Source organism: Pongo pygmaeus, chromosome 4 (genome assembly GCF_028885625.2).
Source record: "Pongo pygmaeus isolate AG05252 chromosome 4, NHGRI_mPonPyg2-v2.0_pri, whole genome shotgun sequence".
Lineage (NCBI taxonomy): Eukaryota > Metazoa > Chordata > Mammalia > Primates > Hominidae > Pongo > Pongo pygmaeus.
In genome coordinates, this window is record NC_072377.2 from 33,921,207 (window position 1) to 33,935,827 (window position 14,621).

The following is a 14,621-nucleotide window of genomic DNA, read 5'->3' on the forward strand; positions in this document are numbered from 1 at the left end:
CAGCTAAACCAGATGATTTCCAAAATAAAAATACACTTTAGTAATTGGAAGCCTTTTGAATTACTTTGGCTATGGATAGAAACAGTAGTTTATAGATTTAGAAATTTAGGATTTTATATATTGGGTTTACTTGTAGTAAATATTATCATCTGTCTCTTTCAGACAACCACATTAATTGGCAACTTGTATGCCAAGATTCAGACCATGCTATTTTTCTTTAAATTTTCAGGTGTATTGGCACTCTAGTGCTCACATAATGGGTGAAGCCATGGAGAGAGTCTATGGTGGATGTTTATGCTACGGTCCGCCAATAGAAAATGGATTCTATTATGACATGTACCTCGAAGAAGGGTAAGCCATCAACTAGATAAAGAAGACTGAAGTCAATGACTATGGGTCCATAAGTTATTCTTAGAGTTCTCAATAAGGGAGGAATGATGTAGATCTCACTGCTTCTTCATCAGGTATGCCCATTATCAGTACTTGAAGTGTTGCAATTTACTTGAAGTAATAGAGGATTTGATGAGACCTCTATTCTAGATTGATGGAGGTAGAGTCCTAAGGTATTTTGGGAAATTCAGGGAGACTGGTCCTCCCCTCTCTTTTAAAACCTGGTGATAGAGTTGCGGGAAGGGGTCACTAGTGAGAAAGGTCTTCATGGATGACCAAGGTAGAAGCTACTGAAAATATAAAATGTAAAACTTACTTATGAAAAATGTTTTGTTTAGAATGCTAAGATATGATGCAATAGTCTAATTTTTTAATATTAAAACCCTTGAAGTATTCCAAATACTATTTCCAAATGAACATTTTTCGAAGCCATGGTGTGATTCGAATGGAATGAAAAGATTATACTTTCTTCTCCTTCAGGGGTGTGTCTAGCAATGATTTTTCTTCTCTGGAGGCTTTGTGTAAGAAAATCATTAAAGAAAAACAAGCTTTCGAAAGACTGGAAGTTAAGAAAGAAACTTTACTGGCAATGTTTAAGGTAAATTGAACCATAGTGCGTGGCCCCCACTGTTAATATCATTTATTCATGTTAGTTGAAGTGACACCACTGGGGTTCCGTGTACTAAGCTGAAGCCTAATTGGTTCTTTAGCAAAAATGAAGTGTTTTTATTATTTTTTTAATTTCGTTTTTTTTCCTAGCAAACCATTCCTTCAACATGTTTTAAAAACATGAAGTATCAACATTTATATTCATACAGTGCTACATTTTAGCTATAGTACTTAGAAGTAAAAATTAAAGGACAGTTTTTTAAAATAATAATTTTTCCTGTTTTCAGTACAACAAGTTCAAATGCCGGATATTGAATGAAAAGGTGAATACTCTAACTACCACAGTCTATAGGTAAGAATATTAGATGTCATTAAATGTATCTGGTATGTATGTCATTTTGTCTTTGTTAAAATTCTTTTCATTTTATCTTTAGGTGTGGCCCTTTGATAGATCTCTGCCGGGGTCCGCATGTTAGACACACGGGCAAAATTAAGGCTTTAAAAATACACAAAGTAAGTAATGTAACTTTAAAGACTATGTGAATGTATCTGTCTAGAATAGATATGTGTTTAAACTTTCACTGATTTCTCTTTACCATTTTCTGTTGCACATGAAAGGATGGTATTTTCTCATGCTGTCTGTTAACTGGGAGCTGTATGCCATCAGGATTTTATAATGGAAATCCCTCAAGGGGTGACTGACTTGCTGTCATTGCCAGAGCAATCACAGGGGATGGAGGTTTTACAACATCATACAGCATGGGCCGTCCTGGCTCTATAAAAGCTTTGAGACTCACTAGGAGTGTGTGCTTTTGCCCTTTATATGTCTAAATTAATAATTTCCCAAGTTGTTGTTTTTAACAGAACCCAGTTTTATACTGGTTCATAAACATTTTATGGAGGTTTTTAAAATGCACTTTAAATCAAGAGAATAATTGAGTCATTTCAAGATTTTTTTTTTATTGGCTCATTTCTATTTTTGCTCATTTTGTGAGAAATGCCTTTGCAGGCAAAGTAGTGTTTGTGGAATTGTGGTTGAGTATTGAGGGGTGGGCAGTTGTGGGGGTATTGGGGTGTAGAATGGGTCTGACTCTGTTGCCCCAAAAAGACAGAGTGGAGGACCACTTGAGCCTGGAAAATGAGGTTGCAGTGAGCGGAGATCGTGCCACTGCACTCCAGGCTCAAGCGGCCCTCCTGCCTTAGCCTCCTGAGTAGCTGCGACCATAAGCGCACACCACCATGCCTGGGTAATTTTCCTTTTTTTAATAAAGAACGGGGTCTCCCTGTGTTTCCCAGGCTGGTCTCGAACTCCCGGGCTCAAGCGATCCTCCTGCCTCAGCTTCACAGAGTGCTGAGATTACAGGCATGAGCCACTGCACCCACCTGCAGATTGAGGGAGGGGCATTTTTGAGGATAGAAAACAGCCAACTTTGTGCTGCAGAATGAGTAACTACTCTAACAAGGCCTCAAAGCAATTGGGAGTTAAAATAAGTGAGATGTTTACAAATTTGAATGTTGTTTCATGGTTAATCCTTGTTTTCAGAATTCCTCCACATACTGGGAAGGCAAAGCAGATATGGAGACTCTCCAGAGAATTTATGGCATTTCATTCCCAGATCCTAAAATGTTGAAAGAGTGGGAGAAGTTCCAAGAGGAAGCTAAAAACCGAGATCATAGGAAAATTGGCAGGGTATGTTCAAGAACAATGATGTGTCTAGACTGAGTTTTCTTCAACTTCATTTGAAGTTTGAAATTTAGCTGCATGAAGTACTAGGAATTTTGTTTTGAAGAGATGTTGTAGCTTTTTAGTAACTGGTGCTATGTCCTGTACGAACTATAAACACTTACTGATTGTCCACATTATCTGCCTGGAGTATGCTCAATACCGCACAAAAATGCATTTGAACTACTTTTATTGAGAGCAAACACTGATGATCTACGGTTTTCTGTAAAAGAAGTATAACAGCTTCTCATAGAGCTGGGAGAACTATGGAAACCATCTAGTTTCACTGACTCGTTTAAAATGTGGAAACAGAGTCCCACAAAGATTAACCTACTTGTCGCCCAAGGTTTAGCAGCATGTCGCACATGGATCCTGTGCTGTCATTTCCTCTACCCATTATCTCTGTTACTGCTGAATGTCCTCTAAACTGGAAGTTAGGCTAGATAAAACATTCCCCCCTAAAATAGGCACTCTGTGCCAGGGGTCCTTGGCTGTTAGGTTATGAAGCTTGAGCTGGAGGTAGCAGCCACTGCCTTGCACCCCTGACTACCTGACATTCTAGCCATGAGGCAGCCAGCAATGATTGATGGGCCCTTCCCTGAGGGCTTTTGGGCACTTGGGGAGGGGGATGTTGGCAAGGAGGTAGGAGGGTGTGTTTCTTTCACCATGACCCAAAGTCAGCCAACTTTACCATCATCTATTTCATTATCAGTGTCTTTTTCCCAGTCTCCTTCCTGATACTCCTATTAAGAAAATAAATACATAAATAAATAAAATGAAAAAAGATCCAGATCTTGGAGCTTTAAGGAATTTAAGAACCATGAGAGGTACTGCAGTATATAGTTAAAGAACTGAAGGGACCCTTACTCCCTGCCACTGTTGGGGAAACTTGACTGGATTGAGGAATATAACAGGCAGGCCATGTGTTACATGTCTACCAAATTGTAAATCAGCTGCAATTCTATAGCACCAGAAACACTGACATGGTTTCTTTGATTCAGGATTGGCACTGATTGAAATATGGAACATCATGACCATATTCTGAGCTCAAGAACACTGAAATTTATGTATATATACACACACGTATACATGACATACATAAACATTCTTTTGCTTTTCTTTTACCCAGGACCAAGAACTGTATTTCTTTCATGAACTCAGCCCTGGAAGTTGCTTTTTTCTGCCAAAAGGAGCCTACATTTATAATGTACTTATTGAATTCATTAGGGTAAGTCATATTTATTGCTTTCTTCTTTAGATTTAGGATATATGATCATTTTATTAAATAAGGTCTACTAAAAGGAAAGATAATCTGTATTTGAGAAGAAATATATAAGACGATAAGTAAAAGTAGAAGTCTGTGGCCTCATAAATCATCCCTAGTAGTTGATTTTGCCCATATACACATAGAAACTGGTGAGCTTGAAGGGGGACCTGTGGTCCTTGACATAGGAGCTCTGTGCCCTCTTTGACTTTGATCATTTATTTGTATTTTCTTTGAAAAAATGGTTTTTACGTTGCTTTTTTTCTTTGTAAATTATGAAATGTTTCAAGTGTAAGTTTATAGAGAATAGTATATCCAATATCTTGTACTTACTACCCAAATTTAACAAATATTCACATTGAGCTATATTTGCTTGAGATTTTTTCATTCATGATATTGAAAAAACAGTTGTTTAAAAAGCCTTTCTTTAGGACCCAGTTTTGATCCATATACCTCCATATACTGGTATATATATCCATATACTGGTATATCATATACCAGTTTTCTAGAAGAAACTACTGTTTTGAAGTTGGCCTGGATTCTTTTTGTCCGTTACTTACATCTAGCCCATGTATTTGTACCCTTAAATTATTTATGTATTTGTGTGTTACATATAGGAAGCCTCACTGTGTATCAGACTGCCTTGTGATTTATTTTTAGAGACATGCAAATCAAGTTTATTTTCACTTGCTACATATTATTTTGTTATATAACTACTACAATGCGCTCATCCCTGTATTGATGGACACTGATGTATAATTGTCCCTTATTATCAGCCATGCTGCAGTAGCATCACTTTTATAAGCCTCCTTATGTACATGTGCCAAGAGTTTTCTCTCCGGTATATACTTAGAAGTGGGATTTCTGAATCATGGCATGTGTCCGTCTTTTTCATGGGAGAGTATAAAATCGCTAAGTTTTTACTCTCACTTGAAGTATGAGCATTTATTTGCCTACACGTTTCTGTTTATTTTCTATAAGAGCGAATATAGGAAAAGAGGATTCCAGGAGGTAGTCACCCCAAACATCTTCAACAGCCGACTCTGGATGACCTCGGGCCACTGGCAGCACTACAGCGAGAACATGTTCTCCTTTGAGGTGGAGAAGGAGCTGTTTGCCCTGAAACCCATGAACTGCCCAGGACACTGGTATTCGGCAGCTTTGAATTTCTACTGAAGATTTTCACATGCTACAATTCATCCTGGGTTCTTCCCTCCTTTAACAACATTTTCATTAAAAACAAATTATGTGATCAGAAGAGCATTTAAACACAACATCATTGTTGTATTATATCTTCTGCACCTGATTAGATCCCCACATTTTTTTTTTTTTTTTTTAAAGAGGTCTTCCAACTGGAGTGCAGGTATGCGATCATAGCTCACTGCAGCTGGGACTGCAGGCATATGCCACCATACCCAGCTAATTTTTAAAATGTTCTTTCTGTAGAGATGAGGTCTTGCCACGTTGCTCAGCCTGGTCTCAAACTCCTGGCCTCAAGCTGTCCTTCAACCTTGGCTTCCCAAAGCGCTGGGATTACAGGCATGAGCCACTGTGCCCAGCCAGATCTCCAGATCTGTGGGCATTCAGTAATGGTACTGGGATCATAGCAATGACCAAGGCAGAATATAAAACAGGAAGATGGAATATGGGGGTGTAACAAATTACCTAGTGTGTTGTTTTAAAGAAACCTGTTCTGTCAAAACCTGCTAATGACTCAGCATTCTTGGAAAATGTTCCTTGTCATGAGGCCGCTCTGCTTTCTATCTTTGAACGCTGGGTGAAGAACAGCTTAAGGGAAGACACAGGAGAGCTGTGGATACAGGTAGCTCAGTGTCCGCAGCTCCTACTAGCCAGGCCTGGAGGGCAGAGGAGGTGAGAGAAGAATCTTTGTGAAGAAGCTGTATTATAGGCTAGGGGATCAACCAAGTTCATTCTTAATTTTCCCAGATTCTTCAGTTGTTGGAATACGTTTTTTAATTCTTCACTGTGGTTCATTGAGTTATAACTTATTTGCTATTTTATTCATGCAAGTGCTTTTACTGCTGTATGCAGCCCAGAATTTGAGAAATGTTGCTTGGATGGACAGCTAGAATCAGTGGCTTTTTGACAACCTTTCATGTAATTAAATATAGCATTACAGAAGCAGTTTTATTCTTAAGTGTCCGTGGACTTTTCTTTTTCTCTTCAGCCTTATGTTTGATCATCGGCCAAGGTCCTGGCGAGAACTGCCTCTGCGGCTAGCTGATTTTGGGGTACTTCATAGGAACGAGCTGTCTGGAGCACTCACGGGACTCACCCGGGTACGAAGATTCCAACAGGATGATGCTCACATATTCTGTGCCATGGAGCAGGTATGAGACCCTGGGAATAAAATACTTAGAAAGAAGTGTCAAGAAAGTCAAGGAAAATAACTACTGTTTGTTTTTTTGTTTTTTAATTTGAAGATTGAAGATGAAATAAAAGGTTGTTTGGATTTTCTACGTACGGTATATAGCGTATTTGGATTTTCTTTTAAACTAAACCTTTCTACTCGCCCGGAAAAATTCCTTGGAGATATCGAAGTGTGGGATCAAGCTGAGAAAGTAAGTGGTGTTTTTCAGCATGCTTTTGAATACTGTTTGAAATTGGCTTGTTCTGAGATATAAGAAAGCCAAGCCTCTTTAAATGGATAAAAGCAAAAGGAAATTGGAAATGGTTCCTAGGTTTGTGTAAGCTAGTTTTTTTCTTTATGATTGTGTATTTTTGAAATGGTTGAATGTTTTCATGGCTTTTTTCAGTTATCAAGCTATAAGCTTTAAAAAGGTGTTGGTATGAGCATATGTTCAGGTGGACAAAATTCTAAAGCAGAGAATATTGATCTATGAAAGTAATTACTGTATTTTTAGTCTCAAATTAGGCTGGAAGAAGGGAAATTGCGATGAAAAAAATAAAAATCATTTTGCTTTATCCTCAGCAACTTGAAAACAGTCTGAATGAATTTGGTGAAAAGTGGGAGTTAAACTCTGGAGATGGAGCTTTCTATGGCCCAAAGGTGAGCACTAAAGTACATTTGGGTAATATGATTTTCACTTGTGGATGAAGAAGATACAACTTCGAAAAAAGTTGGAAAAAAGAAAATCAGCCCTAATCCAACTATTGAGCTCTGCTTTAGTATCACTGGCATTTTATAATAACCCAGTCTTTGCTTCTTAGATTGACATACAGATTAAAGATGCGATTGGGCGGTACCACCAGTGTGCAACCATCCAGCTGGATTTTCAGTTGCCCATCAGATTTAATCTTACTTATGTAAGGTGGGTTTCTGATTTCTGCTCTGAATATTCTCCAGGGATATATAAGAGAAAATATATATAATAAGACAACACAAATTTTTTTTCTTTGTAGCCATGATGGTGATGATAAGAAAAGGCCAGTGATTGTTCATCGAGCCATCTTGGGATCAGTGGAAAGAATGATTGCTATCCTCACAGAAAACTATGGGGGCAAATGGTAATTTTTGTCACTGTCTTTTTTTTTTTTTTTCTGGTTAGTATAAATTGGCTACAAGAAATGTCTACTTTTCGATTTAATTATCAGATGGAAAGGGAGAATGATTCCAATCGGTTGCTTGTAACTAACAACAAGTGTTCACTAAAAAATAAGGAATCACAATCTAAACACAAACTTTTTAGCATTAAGAACAATTGCTAATAGTAATTACTTTAATTCCAGAACTTGATTTGTTTGGATGTTGTGTAATACTTTCTAATTAGGAATTAGTATTCTGTAAGAAGTATACTTACTGTTTTGGATGCTTTTCTAGTAACTTTGTTTTGGGATTTAGATGGCTTTGCTGGTTTTACATAGATAAATGAGGAGGCTTATGGCTTTCTTCGTTCAGCCTTGCTAATCATAACAAGCAGGTATTTTGACATCTTTTAAAAGCCAAGCATTTTTTAAAACAGATGCCAAACGGATCAACATTTTGTGATTCATTTCTATGAGGTTAAGTAAGTTTTTGTTTGCAAGATACACGGCCACATAACTTTCATCTTATTTCTTAAGCAGTTTTTTCTGGACCCACAATGCATTTGAAAAACAGCACAGGGTTATAAAAGCACCCATGTGTAGAGCCTTCCATATTAATCATGTTGATTTAAAACTTTGTAAAATGATGTAGATTGGTTTAATCTTACACATTACTGTCATTTCAGTTTTATTTGAACTTGGTTACTTCAGAAATTAGGACAGTTTCTCATTCTGATCAATGATATAAGATAATGTCTTTAGATTTCTCAAAGTCAGATAAAATGTGAGACACATTCTCTGCAAGGTATTTCAAGAATTAAGGGAGTCCTCAGCTAATTGCTCTGCTAAACCTGTTGTAGGTGGGAAAAGCCCATGATTAGGGTAGAATTTAGTGCCTACTTTAGCCTTTTGCCTGATACAACAGAGCAACTGAAAATAGAGGAATGATGGAGAAAAACATTAGCCTGATGTTTGCAGCATCAGAACCATTTGACACTTGAATTGCTTCAAAGGGAGAATTGGATGGGCTTGTTTTTTAATAACTAGTGAAAACTCTGATTTTTACCGAGTGCCATAACCAGTTATTATCAATTACAATTTGCTGAATGGTACAAAATGGATTTTGAGTAAACTGAGGGCACTGTGTCCCCATGAAGAATAAGTAATAAAATGAACAATTAATCACTACATGCAGTTATTAAATCATTTGTTACCCCCTCTCACAGCTAATACACAGTGTTTTGTGATGTATTAAAGTGTGAGGCCTAGTCCTATCCTCAATTTGCTTCGCTATCTACTTAGCAAGACAAATTGTAGTTACAGGCTTTCTTTACATAGGGTTAGTTTTCTTCTCCTGCATCTCCTCCCCTTAATCTTTACTGGATAGGTTTTTTCATTTTGGGGTTTTTTAAAGCCAAGTTTTAAAAGTAGTCCTTACATGTTCCAGGAAAAGATACTGAAGAGTAGAGTAAGAAATATGCTGTCCCTGTTTAGTGAATTTGCCCACATCTACATTGAGTATTTTTATTCTCTTCCAAAGGCCCTTTTGGCTGTCCCCTCGCCAGGTAATGGTAGTTCCAGTGGGACCAACCTGTGATGAATATGCCCAAAAGGTAAGCTTTAGATATGAATTTTCTTTCAATTTAACATCTGTTGTTAAGCTTTTCAAATCACATAAGCCCTGTATTCTTGGTGAATCGAGCTGTTGTGATATAGAGAAATGTTACTATTTTTAATCTTTGTTAAGCCTGAATAGATTATATTACTTCTTTAATGCTTTTCTCCATGATTCCATAATCAGAAGACATATTTGGATAGTGTTTTATGTACACTTGTATATTTTATTGTGTTTGTTTTAAGAGATGGGGTCTTTCTCTTGCCCCAGCTGGAGTGCAATGGTACAGTCATGGCTCACTGTAACCTCAAACTCCTGGGCTCACGCAGTCCTCCCACCTTGGCCTCCCAAGTAGCAGTGACTACAGGCAGGAGCCGCCATACCCAGTTACACTTGTATATTTTAGTATTTAGTATTTTAAAAAACCAGATTAGCAAATATCAGGTACTTCAGTATGATAGGTAAATTCCAGTTCAAAATACAGTTTAGGCTGCTCTTTGACTCAATGAGTAATTTTGCTTCATTTTAATGTAAATTTCTTCAGGTAGTCGAAATTTTTTCAGGTTAATAGTATAGCAGACCAATGTCTTGCCTCTCTACCCAAAACCTAACTTACCAACAAATGTATAGCCATTCATAACTTCACTTGAAAGCATTGTTCTGCCATAGTGAAAATTCCATACTAAGGAACTTCAAATTATTAAAAGTTGATCAGTGAACAATACTATAACATCAAAACCATCATGTCTTCAGACCATCAGAATAAACCACACTCAGGTCTTAATTACCCTTAAGAAATAAATGAACTTGAGCGTGGAGATGCATACCTGTAGTCCCAGCTACTTAGGAGCTTGAGGCAGTAGGATCTTTGAGGGTTCTGGATGTGATGACTGTGCTTGTGAGTAGCCACTGCATTCCAGCCTGAGCAAAATAGTGAGACCCCATCTCTTAAAAAAACACTGAAGTGGGCCAGGCGCGGTGGCTCATGCCTGTAATCCCAGCACTTTGGGAGGCCGAGGCGTGTGGATCACAAGGTCAGGAGATCAAGATCACGGTGAAACCCCGTCTCTACTAAAAAATAGAAAAAATTAGCCGGGCGCAGTGGCGGGCACCTGTAGTCCCAGCTACCCGGGAGGCTGAGGCAGGAGAATGGCGTGAACCCAGGAGGCGGAGCTTTCAGTGAGCCGAGATCATGCCACTGCACTGCAGCCTGGGTGACAGAGCAAGACTCCGTCTCAAAAAAATAAATAAAAAAAAAAAATGAAGTGAACACTAAACCATCTAATAGATAAACCATTCGGACTATTCCTATTACTGCACTCAGTAGTTTTAGTTACAAATGATGAGAATCAAAGTTATGTTCCATGGTTGAGTGCACTTTGTCTTATTTGTATGTGAAAGCTCACACAGTAGGAAAAAGTTCTGTGTTGGTTAACTGAGTTCTAAACTGGAGACAGCACTGACTTCCCCATTTCCCTTTGGGGGTAGGTGGCATTCCAGATTATGTGGTGGTAAGCTTTTCGTTTGTGGGGAGAGAAGACAGGGCAGTACTCCTGATACCTAATAACTATAGAGCAGACATGTTAAACACCCTGTAATTATCAGGCCACTTCCCCAACTGCAGAATTGTCCATCTCACGTGCACACACAGGACCCATGTTGAGAAAAATGAAGAAACTGATGCCTTATTCTTTAAAGTAGTTATAAGTTGAAGATGTAGACCTATCTTGGCGTTGTAAAATTCTGTAACGACCCTTCTGAAATGGGTGTAATATAATGTCAACAGGTTAATTGGTTCGTGATCACTGGCTTAAAAATCTAGTTAAAATGCTAAGACTTGTGCACAGTATAGGCAAAGTCACTTAGATTGTTTCAAAAAGTATACCTTATAGAAATAAACATTTGACCTACATAAATAACCCTTGGTTTACACTTAATTCGCATTTGAGAAATGAATGTGTTGTAGATCATTTAGAATCTTTTTCAATCAAAAATTGAAAGAAATATTTTGTCGCCTAGGTCAACCAGAGAATGCTGGTTTTACTGGTGCTACTTAAGTAGAGTATGATAGTTACTATTTCACCTTCAGCTGTACTTAAGATGTTTTCCTGGAAAAATTCATTCTGCTTTCTGACCAGGATTTCCAGAAACTCTGACCCTTCTAAGTGGTCTGGGTGGAATTGTGGTGGTGATTCTGCTAGTAGACAGTGTAACTTCTGCGTCTACAAAAAGAGGATAGGCAGTCACTGCTCACATGGCTTTGCGTGAAAGCCCAAGGGTACTGTCTCTGGCAGAGATGAGGAAGGAACACCAGCTTCCTCCAACTTTCCTGTTCTTCCTTTGGGTTAATGGCCACTGTAAGGAAACAGTTTTCTGCCAAGTGTGGGGTGATTTGAATGTAAAATGCCCAACTCTCATAGCAGGCTGAACAGAAACATTTTTTATACTCATTGTTAATTTGTTCTAATCTAAATTACTTTTAGACTATTAAACAACCTGATTTAAAAAAAAAAAACTTTCTGATACTCAGAAGTTAAGATTTATTCAGTGAGGATCATTTCTTTCAGGTGTTGATCGTGTGATATTTTTCACATCTGTAATCTGAGGTTCATATGAAATGATAGTGAAATAAAATTATTCATTTAGGTCTTTTTGTCATGTTAATATGTTATCAGGTTAATGGGAAGTTTAATCTAGTTAATGTAAAATTAATAAAATGTAATCTAGTGTGTTGCTTTTTTGGAAAAGAAGAATACTGGAAACATTGTTTACTTAATGCACATGATCTGAGGTAATAAAGAGGAGCTGGCCTTTTTGAGGGGGGAGAAATGGCAGTGAATAATATTATCTAAGACAGTTTTGCCAGCTTTAAATTCCTGAAAGTTCATTCAAGAAGTCCTGATCCTTGTGTTCAGTAAAATCATGTAAGATCAAAATAATTCTGATTTTAGATCTGACAAATTCTGTATCTCTGTTACAATAGGTACGACAACAATTCCACGATGCCAAATTCATGGCAGACATTGATCTGGATCCAGGCTGTACATTGAATAAAAAGATTCGAAATGCACAGTTAGCACAGTATAACTTCATTTTAGGTAAGAATGGAAACTTACCAAATAAAATTTGCCAGACATCAGGAAAATCTACTGAAACCTTGAGACAGGCTTAAGTGAATTGTAATCAAGAATTTATTTAGTTCCTTCCAGTCCTGATTTTTTTCTATTATATATTTTAATATATAATAACTATAAAAATAGGCTCATGCATACATACTGGTTTTTTTTTTTTCACTTAAATAATCATGGCTGTTTGTGAGAAGATATTTTGCTATTATAACAAGAATGAAGACGCATTGTTTTTAAACACATCTGTTTGATTACTTTCTCAAGATAATTCCTTATGTGGGATTACTTGGAAAAAGGTATTCATGATGTTTAGGGTTTTATTATTTGGTTAAGTTGTCTAGATTGACTCCATAAGCACAGTAGTTTTAGATATTGCAAAGAGTTTCTTTTAAATATCAATACATGGTCACTTGTACCTTTTAATGTATCAGAAGCTATGGGGTAGGTTTTGGGTCCTAGGATCATTTCTTTTCAGATGTTCAGTGTGAATCCTTCCATATCCTTAGATTAAGTCTGACAAAGTTTTGTGTGTTTGTTTTAGTTGTTGGTGAAAAAGAGAAAATCAGTGGCACTGTTAATATCCGCACAAGAGACAATAAGGTCCACGGGGAACGCACCATTTCTGAAACTATCGAGCGGCTACAGCAGCTCAAAGAGTCCCGCAGCAAACAGGCAGAAGAAGAATTTTAATGAAAAAATTGCCCAGGTTGGCTCCATGGAAAAGGAGGAGCAGCGTTTCCTTAAAATTGACTTTGTACTCTGAAAACATCAATTTATATTGAACTTGGAGGAGTTTGGCAGAGTCCGAATAAGTCAACCTGCAGGCGTAACTATTTTTGACCTAGTCAGTTTTTAAACAATGTGCATTTGAAGGAGTTAATTAAAAGAGAGCCAATAAAATGATTTTACTCATTCAGTATCTGAGTACTGGAAATGAAACATGAGGAATGCTTCAGTGTAATGTGGGATAACTTTTTTGTAAATTTAATGCAATTGAAAAAGTTTTCAAATTCAATTAAGATAACTAGAATTGGATTATGGTGTAAAAATTAAAAAAAAAAAATTTATTCACATAAGTTTCAAGACTGCTCTGTCCCTAACATGTACACCTGCATGCCTGAGACAGATTATGTGGTTCAGTATTTATCTTTACAGTTTTACAGCAAATGTATTGCAGGGTGGGTGGAGACGGGGTAGGTCTGCAGCATCTTAATGCTGTTCATAAACTGGGTGTGAGCTGGGTGCTGGCTTCTCAGAGGATAAACACTTTTGGGAGTGTCATTTTTACTTGATGTTGGATGGACACCTTTTCAAACAAAAACTACCGTGGATCTATTACAGAGTAGATTTGCACAAATGTTTAAGATAAAACATGAATCTTCAGAGAAATATCTGTTTATGGCAGACTGTTCTAGACCATAGAATCACTTGTTTTACAGATTCCCTATTTTCTCATAAAGGATCATTTTCAAAATCTTCTACCAATAAATGGTGATTGAGAGGACAGCACAAAGTAAATAATTTCTTATGTGGATAAATATTAATTCCTCCTTGATAGAAGGATGTTTTAAAAGCAACATCTTTTTTTTATTTTTTTTGAGACAAGATCCTTTGTCACCCAGGCTGGAGTGCAGTGCCTTGATCTCGGCTCACTGCAACCTCAGCCTCCCAAGTAGGTGGGACTACAGACATGTGCCACTGTGCCTGGCTAATGTTTGTATTTTCTATAGAGATGGTTTCATCATGTTGCCCAGGCTGGTATCAAACTCCTAGATAAAAGAGATCCACCTGCCTCGGCCTCCCAAAGTGTTGGGATTACAGGCGTGAGCCACCACGCCCAGCCTAAAAAGCAACATCTTGTCAGTGCTATAATCTCAAATAGCTTGTTTGCAAGATGTGATGGTTAATACTAGGTGTCAACTTGATTGGATTGAAGGATGCCCTTATTGTTTCTGGGTGTGTCTGTGAGGGTGTTGCCAGAGAGACTGACATTTGAGTCTGGCCTGGGAGAGGCAGACACACCCTCTGTGTTCGTGGGCACCATCCAGTCGGCTGCCAGTGCAGCTAGAACAAAGCAGGTGGGAGAAAGTGGGATTAAGTTGGCTTGCTGAGTCTTCTGGCTTTCATCTTTCTCCTGTGCTGGATGATTCCTGCCCTTGGACATCAGACTCCAGGTTCTTCAGCTTTTGGACTCTTGGACTTATACCCATGGTTTGCCAGGGGCCCTCTGGCCTTTGGCCATTGACTGGAGATTGTACTGTCGGCTTCCCTGCTTTTGAAGCTTGGACTCAGACTGAACCACTGCTGGCTTCCTTGCTCCTCAGCTTGCAGACGGCTTATCGTGGGACTTCACTGTGTACTTGTGTGAGTCAATTCTTAATGAAT

General features: G+C 37.9%; 1 protein-coding gene across 1 annotated transcript in view; it reads left to right on the forward strand.

The window, feature by feature from the left end:
- TARS1 (threonyl-tRNA synthetase 1) overlaps nucleotides 1-13,307 on the forward strand; it is a 28,583-nt gene extending 15,276 nt beyond the window's left edge. The window contains exons 5-19 of the mRNA XM_054488448.2: nucleotides 230-351; nucleotides 871-988; nucleotides 1,287-1,351; nucleotides 1,434-1,512; nucleotides 2,543-2,689; nucleotides 3,852-3,950; nucleotides 4,968-5,134; nucleotides 6,175-6,337; nucleotides 6,431-6,568; nucleotides 6,940-7,017; nucleotides 7,179-7,279; nucleotides 7,371-7,475; nucleotides 9,034-9,106; nucleotides 12,092-12,206; nucleotides 12,778-13,307. Of these exons, the coding sequence (XP_054344423.1) occupies nucleotides 230-351; nucleotides 871-988; nucleotides 1,287-1,351; nucleotides 1,434-1,512; nucleotides 2,543-2,689; nucleotides 3,852-3,950; nucleotides 4,968-5,134; nucleotides 6,175-6,337; nucleotides 6,431-6,568; nucleotides 6,940-7,017; nucleotides 7,179-7,279; nucleotides 7,371-7,475; nucleotides 9,034-9,106; nucleotides 12,092-12,206; nucleotides 12,778-12,926 (1,719 nt within the window). The 3' untranslated portion in view covers nucleotides 12,927-13,307. The remainder of the gene's footprint in view (nucleotides 1-229; nucleotides 352-870; nucleotides 989-1,286; nucleotides 1,352-1,433; nucleotides 1,513-2,542; nucleotides 2,690-3,851; nucleotides 3,951-4,967; nucleotides 5,135-6,174; nucleotides 6,338-6,430; nucleotides 6,569-6,939; nucleotides 7,018-7,178; nucleotides 7,280-7,370; nucleotides 7,476-9,033; nucleotides 9,107-12,091; nucleotides 12,207-12,777) is intronic.
- The last annotated feature ends 1,314 nt before the right edge of the window (nucleotides 13,308-14,621 follow it).